Genomic DNA, 13,051 nt, shown 5'->3' on the forward strand with positions numbered 1-13,051 from the left:
TAATAAATTATATATAAATACTTCCAGAGGAAAGATAAAGGACTTCCTTATATGTCCAGAATAGAACATTAAAACAATATTAAAATATTCCAAACAGAAACTATAGTCATCCATCATCAGTTCATCCAGTCCTAGGTAATTATTTCTTGTTTCACTGGATTATATCTTTATCTGCTTCTCAACTAGAGTTCTGGAAATTCTGACTCTGCCTAGTGGTATGATCATAAAATTGTTTAAGTGAAGCCATCAGAAGCCTGCACTGAAAATTATCAGACGAAGTCCTTCTCCATGGAGCTGACAGTCTGTCTTTGTTGAACACTAAGCCTATAGCTGACTATACGAGTTTCAGGAAAGCACCAGAGTAAAACAAACAAACAAAATCTATCTGTAAATGTAGTTAACCTGAACGATAAATTTCAAAAATGAAATATGTGATGAGTTCACAACCAGAATAATGCAACTTAAAGTCATTCCAAAAATGATATACACAAAATATCTATAGGGGTGGACGGGTGGCTCATAACACCAATGTTGCCGGTTCAATTCCCACGTGGGCCAGTGAGCTGCACCCTCCACAACTAGATTGAAAAACAATTATTTGAATTGGAGCTGATGGGTCCTAAACAAAAAACACACTGTTCCCTAATAGTCCCCAATTAAAAAAAAAAAAAAATTGCTGAAAGAAAATCTCTCTTCTAAAAACTAAACTATTCATGAATCTTTTTAAAAAATATATTTGTAAACAATCATTAAGCCTATTTTCAAAGAAGACAGCAAATGTTCATCTAATTTATAAAAAGGGATGAACATAATCTTTACAGAGAAAAAATCTTAAGATCTGATCTAATAATCCTGAGACATAATATACCATGAATATACCGAACATATGGTATGAATCCAAAAATACATCAAGAATATCAAGTAAAGAGATTCAGTAAGTGTGGGGGAGGTCTTAAACATTTGTATATTAGTAAAACTCCATAACCTCACAACAGTCAGACAGCTATTATCAGAAAGTTAGCAAATGTCATATTGGTGAAGATGTGGAAAAAGGAACCAGAGGCCCGCAGGAGGCAACTCGGAGGTCTGGGTGCAAAAACCCAGGTTTGGGAGCTGCAGGCATGCTACGTCCCCAGGCTTTGACCCATGTGCTGAACCAAGCCAACACTGGCGGTGTCCAGAGCACCCTGCTGCTGAATAACGAGGGATCTCTGCTTGCCTACTCTGGTTACGGAGATACTGACGCTTGGGTCACCGCCGCCATCGCCAGTAACATCTGGGCCGCCTACGACCAGAACGGGAACCAAGCGTTTAATGAAGACAATCTCAAATTCATCCTCATGGACTGCATGGAGGGCCATGTGGCCATCACGCGAGTGGCCAGCCTACTGCTGTGTATGTATGCCAAGGAGACCGTTGGCTTCGGGATGCTCAAGGCCAAGGCCCAAGCCTTGGTGCAGTACCTGGAAGAACCCCTTACCCAGGTAGCAGCGTCGTAACGGGCACTGGTGGAAGCTGGAGTCAGACGAGAGAGATGACCATTGGAGGGACAGGGCCCCCTGGGGAATCCTTCCTGGAATGTGGGGGGAAGGGAGGGACTTTGTTTTTTCCAAGAATAAATTTCAGTCCTGTCTTAAAAAAAAAAAAAAGGGGAACCCTTGTGCACTGTTGGTAGGATTGCAAATTGGTGTACTAGTATGGAAAACAGTATGGAGATTCCTCAAAACTAAAAATAGAACCACTCCTGGCTATTTTTCTGAAGAAAACAAAAACACTAATTCAAAAAAATATACACACCCCTAGGTTCATTGCAGCATTATTTACAATAGCCAAGATATAGAAGCAACCTTGATGTACATCGATAGGGAATGGATAAAAAAGTATGGTATACATATACAATGGAATATATTACGCAGCAGTAAATCTTGCCATTTGCGACAACATGGATGGTCCTAGAGTATTATGCTAAGTCAAAGAAGTCAGAGAAAGACAAGTACGTATTTCACTTATATGTGTAATGTCAAAACAAATGAACAAACAAAACAAAAACAGACTCAGAGAGACCCAAAAGATGGTTGCCAAAGGAGAGGGGGATGGGAGGATGGGTGAAAAAAGTGAAAGGGAATATAGTGAATAATATTGTGATAAGTTTTTACAGTGACAGATTATTACTAGAATTAGTGGGGTGATCATATTGTAAGTTATAAAAATGCCAAATCACTATATTGTACACCTGAAACTAATATAATAGTATACACTAACTATACTTAAATAACAAAATAAAAATTAAAACTCCATAGGTAAGTGATACGGATTCCCAGTTGACATACACTGGCCAAAAAGATACAAGATCCAAACTAAAGAAGTAAAGATACAACCAAGTTGATGTTGTTGTAAAAAAACTGAAATTGTGACCAATAACCTATACTGTTGTCTAATATCAGGCAAAGCAGCACCATGGTTCTGATAAATAAAACATATCATGGACACTAAGGGCATTGATGATTCTCTATACTTAGCATACGATATACAATTTCTGAAATACTTGTGTTAATAACATTTTACCCCGGAATGGTTAAGCATCTCTTCTTACTTGACAACTCTTCCCATGCAGCTCATCAATAGTAACATGCTACATACACCTAATTACTGTGTTTCCCCGAAAATAAGACCTAGCTGGACCATCAGCTCTAATGCATCTTTTGGAGCAACAATTAATAAAAGACCCGGTCTTATATAAGACCGGGTATAATGTAAGACTGGGTATAATATAAAATAACATAATATACTACCGGGTATAATATAATATAATACCGGGCCTTATATTAATTTTTGCTCCAAAAGACGCATTAGAGCTGATGGTCCGGCTAGGTCTTATTTTCAGGGAAACATAGTATGTCTATCACCTTCCTTTTTATAAGTTTGAAAGAATGCATCTTTGTGATATTTCCAGAGGCCCTTTGGGTAATCTCAAAAAAATAGTTTTAGGTGCAAAGATATTCTGAATGTTTCATTTTACATTTAATTTAGGGTGTGATTTGGGGGAGACAAAAATCAACCATTGTCAGTAGATTTGAACACTTAGGGTAGGAGTAGGATCGTGGGTGTCCAAGAAACAGTATTTGGTTGCTCATTTCAAAGTGACAGTAAAACTTATAAACATAGAAGGTAATATAACTAAAGAACCTGAGCTCTTACATAAGTCTTCATGGTCTTAAGTTAGCATAAAGCAAGTAAGGTTATTCTGATAAGCCACAGAACCTTTGCAATCTAGGCAGATTAGATAAAAAGAATTCTTCATATTGTAGGTAAAAACAGTAAACAAAAACTAATGAAACAAGCCCATCAAAATTGAGTCAACTTTGCTGAGATTTTAACACATCCATAGTTTTCCAGACTTTTTTAGACATACTCTAAGGCAAAATTTCCTTTTTGCAAATCTTACATAACTTTCTATATCCATTCAGGTTTTGTCCTTCATCAGTCTTTTTCTCACTTACTTTATGACCTTACTATTTTTCCCTGTGTAAACAAAGTTATATACTTTTGCCACTATTTCTACTATACATGTATCTATATCTATAGATGTATCTATAGAGATTTATGTTTATATATCTATAGATACATCTCTGTGTTTATAGATAAGTGAAAGGGAATAGAGTGAATAATATTGTGATAAGTTTTTACAGTGACAGATTATTACTAGAATTAGTGGGATGATCATATTGTAAGTTATAAAAATGCCAAATCACTATTGTACATCTGAAACTAATATAATAGTATATACTATTATATTGCACACCTGAAACTAATATAATAGTGTATACTAACTATACTTAAATAACAATAAAAATTAAAACTCCATAGGTAAGTGATATGGATTCCCAGTTGACATATATCTATGTGTTTATAGATATATCTATAGATATATAGATAATATAGATAGATATCTATATCATACAGATATCTGTATATTATCTTTTAATCACAGTTGCTCAATTTCATAAACAGATTGAAAACTGTTACACACAGGCATTTTAGTAGAATAGCAAAACTCAAAAATTCACATAACGTTTTATAACTATAGGCATTCTTTATAGTCCAGCTTCTCCACGTTGCAAAAATGAATGTGTCCACTAACTAATCCAAAGCTACAGCCACTCTGTAGCATGTAAAAATAAGAAGCAAAAGTATATAAACTTAAATTTTTGCTTAGTAATCAATGTTCAGTACTTTTAGAAATAATCTAGGTATCTAATAAATCCATTAATATCATCTAAGGTTTTAAGTTACCCAGAGATCTTGGAAATTCATTTCATGGTGATATACTACAAAACATGATTACTATTGAAGTAAAATTGTCAGAATAATTAATCATTTTGGATAAACACAAATTTATATTTTTCAGGACTGTAAACATTAAACAGGAATAATGCCAGCTTATTTGATCAGTAAATTTCTATAAATTTAGAAAGAACATATCCAAGTAGAAAGAAAAATCAATACTTGTATTATATTTAAACTGGTAAATTAGAGAAAACAGCTATTTTTATTAAACCAAAATTTTTAAATTTGTCTTGTTTGCCAAAGATTTACCTATGCTATCTGAACTTGAATTCTTTAACGTTTTTCAGGTCGTGTAAGAATATTTTAAAAATATAACACATTACAAATAAGGTCAGTTTCTTTGTTTTCTGAGAATTTTAGGACTATTTCACTTATGTAACTGCTTATTTTTCTCTACAGTCTAATCAGAACAGAGCCCCTTAAAGAGATTTTATAATTCATCAATACCATCTGGAGGTAGAAAAACATGACCTACACACATGATAAGAAGTAAAGGCCTTTAATTGGCAGACCTGCAGACAGACATATAGTCACCCAGAGAGCGTATAACTTCAATTCTAAAATTTTAGCTTTGGGTTAATTAGTAAACAGAATTAGAAAGTTCACTGGTCCATACTAAAGAGCTGCTCTTGTCTCAGTGAGTACAGATTCTTCACTTATTTGAGCTCAAGTAGACAGAAAAGACAAACCAGATTTTCTGTCTTTTCTATTCAACAGAGACTAGATCTGTAAAACCATTAATCCACTTAAATCATCAAATAATCAGACTGTAAAACCAATTCCCAAGAATACTAGAGAGCAAAATTAAAATTAGAAAAATGGAGAGTCAGCGAAGTTCTATGTTCACCTCTTGGAGCCAAGAAAAGGTGTACCTAGGCGTAAAAATAAGGTGCACTACTTCTGGTGAAGTTTGCCCAGCTTTGGTTGGTGATTAGGCATTTTGGTGGACCTGCCAAAATTGTTAAGATAAAATCATGACTCTAATATAGCTGTAAATAAGCATGAAAGAAGAGAGTGAGGCAGAAGTTATAACCAGTTCATAGGAATAGTACAGCTCAAATTTATATAAAGTAAAGGGATGTTATGATGAATTGCAAACAGAGACAAAACTGGTTTTTGGTGGAGAGACCAGACAATTTATGTATCTATATCAATTAGAGTTGATCCTTGTTATTCACGGTAGTTATGTTCTATAAAATCACCACAAACACTAAAGTAGCAGATTCTGAAATACTGCTCCTGGGAAAATACAGGATTAGATTCCTGTGAGTCTCTTGGTCACAAAATTTTGTCAACCAGTCAGTACGTAACCTTGTTTTTATGTGCATTTCTGTTTAAAAACACCTCGTTTAATGTATATTGTTGATTCATGAACATTGAACTCACAACTGAGAGCACTAGAACTTTTGCCTGAACGAAGCTTAGCTAACACACACTGGCACATCCCAGCCTTCTTGCACTTAGGAACACTAAAAAGTACTAACGCATAACGCACTACACTTGGAGACTGTTTTAAGTCACCAACAGGAAGCACAAAAATGCAAAAAATGTGGCTGTAAGTAGAGCATGAAAAGGGCCCTTGTTTACAGTATGAGGTGAAACAAGGCGGTGGAGCATTGCCTTGCTTGACCTCATTGGGAGCATGTGTGTTGGGTGACTCAGATTGATCAATCACCGCTCTCTGCATGTCATGAGTGGACCATGGAAGCATCATGAATATTGATTTGGGAGTTGCAAAAACATTTCGGTGAATAGGTGAATTCTCAAATAGGCAGAATCCGCAAATAACAAGGATTATTTATTTATACCTACAGCTTAAGAGTTGCAAAATAACTCAGAAACAATGGATAGAACTAAGGCTAAGATCTGCCTGCTATAGACAATGCATAGTTTTCCATTTTTTCCTACATACCCCTTTCTTCCTAATCCCCAGCCCCAGGTACTTACTAGCTGTCTTGTGTCTTGTGTTCCAACTTGACTGCTAAGGCTCTGACAAAGAGAGATGAATTCCTTAGGTTCCCTGTTGGAAGTGTGAAATCTTTTTTTTCTCATAGAGATAGTGTTCTACCTGGTGGCTTAGTGGGGTTCCTAGTATATTATGGGTTAAATAGGATTTTGGAAATCCCTATGCACAGACCAATTACATCAAAAGCTCAGAGTGATTTTTGGACATCTATAATTGTATAGTTTCTTTCTCTAGAGAAATGTGTTTTAAATTTCTAGTGACTGATTTTCAAACATACGTTTGGAACACAAACAATTTTGTTTTGTGGCAAATTCTGAATAATGTGGTTCCAATTACTGCTTTGGAAATATTAATACTGTATAGCAACTATATTATTTAAAAAGATAAAATTTAAGGGGGGTCTTTTTTTGAAGTGTTGCAGGTGTGAGATGTTTCTAATCTAATATTTCAGGTGCCTGACATTTCACCTTATTTGCTTATTTAAATCATTTTATGTAATTTTTGTGGTACGAATTGCTTTGCCAATGTATCCAAAACACTGTTATTTCACCTCCATAATATTTTCTAAACTAAAATCTAAGATAGTTTTAAATTATTCTGAACCCCTCCCGCCAAATATAAGATACTTGGGAATTCCAAAGTAGAGGGACTTTTTAAGTGAAATTACTAAAATTTTTCTCCTCCTTACCCTTTAAGTCATATTTTAGGTTTATGCTTCGCTTTTATCGAGGCATAATATGGATACATAGCCTCGTGAGGAATCTTGAAACCTTCCAAGTTCCCACATACCTCGCTCTGGCCTCCCAAAACCTTTGCTATTCTGATCCCATGCCTCTGTTAGCACTGACTGCCAGTTATATTAGTTTGTGCCAAAGTATGTGGTAGTTCTTGCTTTGTACACAAATGGACAGTAGAAAAATCATTAAAACTAACTGTTCACTTCCAAACTAAAGTCAGGGTCTGAGATTAGGTTATTAGAGGAGCAAGACCTTTTGCAGGACTTGAATCAAGTTTACTAGAGGTAACATAATTCGCAAGCAATAAGAGAACTGATAAATGTTTCTCTGTATTTTTGCATTACTGAACCAAATATAACATAGTTCTGTAAATAAAAATGAATAGAATTAATTTTCTTTTTTCTGTCTCTTACGGAATTCACAAGTTAATTGTTGTGGTCTGGTTTCGTGCAGAGGCTTTTCTTTTTTGGTGGCATTTGAAAAGATTATACCAAACATTCATATCATAGGAAGTAGAATATCCCAACCCCAGTCTGGAGATCAACAAAATAAATGGGTATATTTCTGGGGGAAAAACTTGAGTATAGAGTATTACAGATCACATTTTAAGTTTACTAAAGCATTTGCCAGAAGTACTTCTCTGATACTAGGGCTTAAAGTTCAGAATGTTTTTGTGAAAGCATTCCAGTGTGTGAAACAGTGAAGGAGTCAGCTTCTCATCAGTTAGGTGCTGGTGGTTGGATTTGTGGTTAATCCATGCCATATGGCTCTTTTCCTCAGTGGGAAGTGAGGGCAGCTTAGGGGCTTTACCCCATCCCTGGGGCAGCTGCCTTGGACTCAGTTGCTTTGATCTTCTTCTGTTGCACAGCTGGGAGGAGCAAGGGCTGGTTTTCAGTGTCCTAATAGAACAACATATGGGACCACTGTTGTAGACTACACCTTGATTTTATAGAATTCTTCAGGGAGTGCAAGTGTTTTCACCTCTGTGATCTTCAGAAAATGAAGTTTGACTTATTTCCTTAAAAACAAAAAACACCCTTATTTTAGGGTTGAAAAGAAATTCTTCTAGAAATTTGAACATTTCACAAATAAGATTCCATTCTTAAATTTCTGTATGTTATTTCTTGTAAGTCATATTATGTTCTTTCTTTTTAAGAAGTTGTTTCAAATGGGAAGTAGATAAGTACAATTCATGTAACTTACCATTAAGTATAAATGTTTGGTATCTTTTTTCAAGTGTTATTGTTACAGTTTTTTTGTCTAAAACTTGTTGCTGGCTCCTCTGGAAGCCTTTATATTGCCACAATATTACAAAAATAATTTGAGGAAGATTATGCTGTGAAGTACAGTGGGACCAATACATTTGTTCATCCAGCCACTTACTATAAGTAAGATAAACACTGGAAAGCGATGTTTGGAAATATGGTTAGATTTTTAATCAAGTTTCAGAAAAGAGCAAATTTTTATTGTAACATCAGTCCTACGTATTAAAGTTTTCTGAATGGTTGGAAAATCCAAAGGGAGGTATACGTAGACCGTGACTTGAGTTTCAGTCTCTATTGTGAAATGTCATTAGACTTCTTTGTACCTTTCTTTGCTTTCACTAAATCAGAGAAGCAGAGTTGCTTGTGCAGCTTTGGAAACAAAGTTGTTTTCTACAAAAAAAGTGTGAGAGAAAGAAACTTTCCCCCCACTCATCCTAACAGTCCTGCTGGCTGTGGTAGAGTAATAATGTAGACGTGGCTACCACTAGCAAATACAGGTTCCTTCCACGGGTGTTTCTGTTTGTCTTCACAGGGTGCTGTGCTCATCCACATTCCAATCCCTAGAATGATACTTCTATTTATTGTTGTTATCACCATCAACAGCAAGTATAATCTGGCTCACAGTTCTCAAGAGCCAGCTCACTCCTTAGTTACCAGGAGAAAACCCAAACCAGTTGTTCTTTTATGTGTACAAAACCCCAGTCTTTTCACATTGCAGTGACCCTGACAGCATTGAGACTCTATGAACTGACCAGATAATAGACCTATGTCTGCATTCTGATTCAGTAAAAAAAAAAAAAAAAGGTTCTTTCTCTGGTGGTTGAAAGACAGATTAAGTAACGATGTAAATGAGAACATGATTATCAGGTATGTGTTTGTATGCAATACCAGTTCCAAAATATTTCCAAGTACTGTCTCATTTCTTCAGTTCCTCTTGCAATATCTTTATTGGGCTGGAGAATAGGTGTTGGGAGGCAGGGAGGCAGAGTGGAGAGGGAACATAGATAGGTTCTCTCACTCATCGTTTGGTAAGAAAAGATCATGAAGGTCTTGGGTAAGTGACCATTGTTATAACCAGACATAGAATTTACGCTAGCAACCATTTCCTTTCTCTACAACTGGTGGGGAACACGTGGGAGATGTAGATTTACTTTCCAGGGATTCTTAAAAACAGTCTTTTCAACACATTTACAAAAATAGAAAAAAGTTATGAAATTGCACAGCTTGAAAGGAAATGGGTGAAATAGGTAAAAATTGCAATTACAGGGTATTTTTAAAGAAGTGCACTTTTATTTATGAGGTGGTTTGGTGCATGGCTTTAAAGTCAACCTGGGTTAAAAGCCTGGCTTTGCCACTTATTAGCCAGGTTGGTTTTAGGCTGCTTGTTGTTTATCTTGTCTATGCTTTATTTTTCTTCATAATTAAATGTAAAATTGGTGTATACAGAATGCCTACCTCATAAGCCAGGCAACCTATGAACTCGATTTTAAAACTCAATAAAAATACATTTAAAGTACTTAACACAGGACCAAAAACATAGGCTATAGAATACCAGGCATTCCTGCCTCCAGGACTTTGTACTTGTTGTTCTCTTTGCCTGCAAGCTCTCCCCCCCCCCCCCCCACATATTCATGACTCACTCTCTGACCTTCAAATATATGACCTTCTAAGTGAAGGATGGCTTTCCTGTCTATCCTCTCTAACATGTTTTCTCCTTAATACTCATTAGCATATAATACGTACTTTTAATCATAGGTATTAGTGTAACACCTAATTTTGTTTTCTTATTTTCTCCTTCCCTACTGACTTGAAGTTTGGGAACGGCTTTATTCACTACTTTACCTCTAGAGTCTAAACAATCCCTGACATGGAGTAGACAATACTATTTATTAAATGAATAGCAAATGCTCATTAAATGTTATTATTGTTTACCTGCTTTGTGAATTATTTTTTATAGTTACCGGTATCATTTGTTGATTAATGAAGGAAGTACTTGAGAAGTTTATAATGTTAAAGTTATTCTGCTCAGTTTACAGTATTAATTTGCTTACCCAGACCCCTTTCTATAGTTAATAACTACGCCAAATTATACCTCACTAGACGCAGAGCATCACAAATTCAAAATTAATGGGTTCCAATGTGATGGAAATTTTATTTACACTAATACTTCACATAGAAGATGTATTGTTAGGAAGTTACAAATTACATATGAGGGAGAAATAATAGCTTATCATTTACCTAGTGCATCTATAAATCACAAGGGACAGTACAGTTAAGACACAGGCCCCAGAATCAGGCTGTGTTTATATCATGATTCTGCCCCTTCCCAGTTGAGTGACGTTGTGCTAGTTACCTAACCACTCTGCGCCTGTTTTCTCAGGTATATAAAGGAATTATTAATTCATATAAAGATCTTAGAAAAAAGTATCTTTCTCATAGTACTCAAAAAGTGATCAAGTGCCAGGTGCTTTCTGAGCACTTAACATGAGTTAGCTTGTTTAGTCCTCATGACACCCTCTGAAGTAGGTACTATACTTATGCCTTTTAGTCAATTTTTTGAAACACAAATAACCACCTGTTAATGTACTTATAAGTTCAGGTCCTTTTAAAATATAGCTTTGTGATTTCGTTTTTTAATGGGTAGAAAAGTACTCAAAACATTTACTCTGAAAGTAAGGTAATGTTAACCAAGTGAATTGAATCAATATTTTCTCTCAATGGATTCTGATGTTTCATTTGTATTTTTTAATCATTTGTTTCATTTGCTTTCCTGATTCTCCATTTCCTTATAGCAAATGAAGAGGAGTTCCAGAAGTGGAATTAATTAATTGTTTCCTCTTTTTGGATACTGAAATAGGCAACAGTAGCAGTATACTTTGATGACTTGAATTTCATAGGCTTCAATTTTGTGGTAAAATTGAATTCTAAGAGGCTATTGAAACATAAGTTTTGTGGCAGCGAATACTAGATTCACCAAGAAGCACTAGAACTCATGACAACTTGCAAGATAAAAAAGCTTACTTAGATTATATAATACTCAGATTACATGGTTCAGTCACGAATCAGATGTTTCAAGATGAACTATTTGAAGAAAGTCCTGAGAGAGAAGAATGATCAATTATAGGGATGGAAAATGGATCTTATGAAGAAGAGTGAAAGTTATAGAGGTTGCTTTGACTAGGGAATTAGAAAGGTAACTAAATTATATTTTCAAGGAGGAAGATGTTGATTTGGTTGTTCCCTGTACCTTAAGAGAACTGAAGAACTAAACTTAAAACAGAAGACATGAATAAATCTAGTTACCAAAATTATAAAACACAGTGAAAGGCTTTGGAGAGAAGATAGAAACTGTCAGACGAGAACAGTTGAGACCCATGATTCTCAAACTTCGATGCATAAAAATTTCCTGAGATCAGTAAAGTGCAGATTACCAGGTCCCCACCAGCGATTCTAATTCAATGGTCCTTTGGTTAAGCCTAAGAATTTGCATTATTAAGTACTTCTGTGGGATTCTAATGTAGATAGCCCTTGATACAAATGTTGAAAAACCTTTTGAGTTTAATTAGACTGTATAAGTTTAGGGAGCTGAACCAAGTGATCTCTTGTGGTCTATTCCAACTCTGATTTATACAGATAAATATGTATATGTTTTTCTGTATTGCTTTGAGTGAGCTCCAAACTGGTATAAAGGCACTAGCTTTTAGAAAACAGTGAGATGGATTCTATTGTTCAGTGCTCCTGATTGCAATTTTTAAGAAGTCACATATTCACATAGAGGAATGGAAAATTTTATATAGTATATAACCATCAGTAATTGAACAACGAATATCAAGCAGGCAAAATCAAATTATGGGTTACATCTTTAATTTGAGAGATAGTAAATCATCGTCAGGCAATATTTTGAGCCCTCTTGTCACATAGGATTATAAGAGAACAAATTACTAAGTAAGTATTTATATTTCAGATGTGTTGACATGTACTCCTGATGATAAATGAACTTTAAATTTATGAATATTATTCTCTGCTTACTATGTCCTTCAGGTATGTTCTTTAATTCTGTTCCTGTGGGTTTGTGTTTTGTTTTCTAGGATGGAGCTATGACGTTGAAGAGAGGAAGGTTCCAAAACCCAAGTCCAAGTCTTATGGCGCTAACTTTTCTTGGAATAAAAGAACAAGAGTATCCACAAAATAGATTGGCACTGACTGTATCTCTGTACTTGACTGAATAAGGTCAGCTGTGCAGTATTTATAGTCCATGTATAATACATCTCTTAATCTCCTAATAAAGACGACCTTTAAACTACAGATACATTTTGTGGAGTCTGTTATGTTTTTTCATGTCTCAAATTGAACATGTTACAATTTCTTACATAGAAAGGAGATGAGGCAATTATACTTCTAGGAAATTTCAGTACTTAAAATCTATTAAAAAGGAACACTTGAAATCAGCTGCAACATTGAAGTTTTGCACTTGCTTTTTATAGCTATTCTCAAATTAATGGTGTTTATAAACAACCAGCCATCATTATCAAAATGCTGTCTTAGAAATTCGTTTGTTTTATTATGGGTAGAGAAATTCATGATTCCATTGCATTCTGATAAACTTAAACCCAGATTTTATTATTGAAGTTCTTGTCTTTAATTAGAACTTTATATTGTCTAAGCTTCTTTGAATCTACAAGAGAGATACAAGAAATAGAGAGAAAGGAATCCAGACATGAAACTAAAGAAAGTCA

The 13,051-nt window shown here is 35.0% G+C and overlaps 1 protein-coding gene and 1 pseudogene across 1 annotated transcript in view; both read left to right on the forward strand.

Moving 5' to 3' along the window:
• Nucleotides 1-12,620, forward strand: part of NDUFS4 (NADH:ubiquinone oxidoreductase subunit S4) — a 91,356-nt gene extending 78,736 nt beyond the window's left edge. Inside the window, exon 5 of the mRNA XM_019736232.3 lies at nucleotides 12,404-12,620. Within this exon, the coding sequence (XP_019591791.1) occupies nucleotides 12,404-12,507 (104 nt within the window). The 3' untranslated portion in view covers nucleotides 12,508-12,620. The remainder of the gene's footprint in view (nucleotides 1-12,403) is intronic.
• On the forward strand, nucleotides 996-1,609 carry LOC141570710 (ragulator complex protein LAMTOR2 pseudogene; annotated as a pseudogene).
• Nucleotides 12,621-13,051: the final 431 nt, after the last annotated feature.

This window comes from Rhinolophus sinicus, chromosome 3 (assembly GCF_057876585.1).
Source record: "Rhinolophus sinicus isolate RSI-liver-muscle chromosome 3, RSI-T2T, whole genome shotgun sequence".
NCBI classification, from domain to species: Eukaryota; Metazoa; Chordata; class Mammalia; order Chiroptera; family Rhinolophidae; genus Rhinolophus; species Rhinolophus sinicus.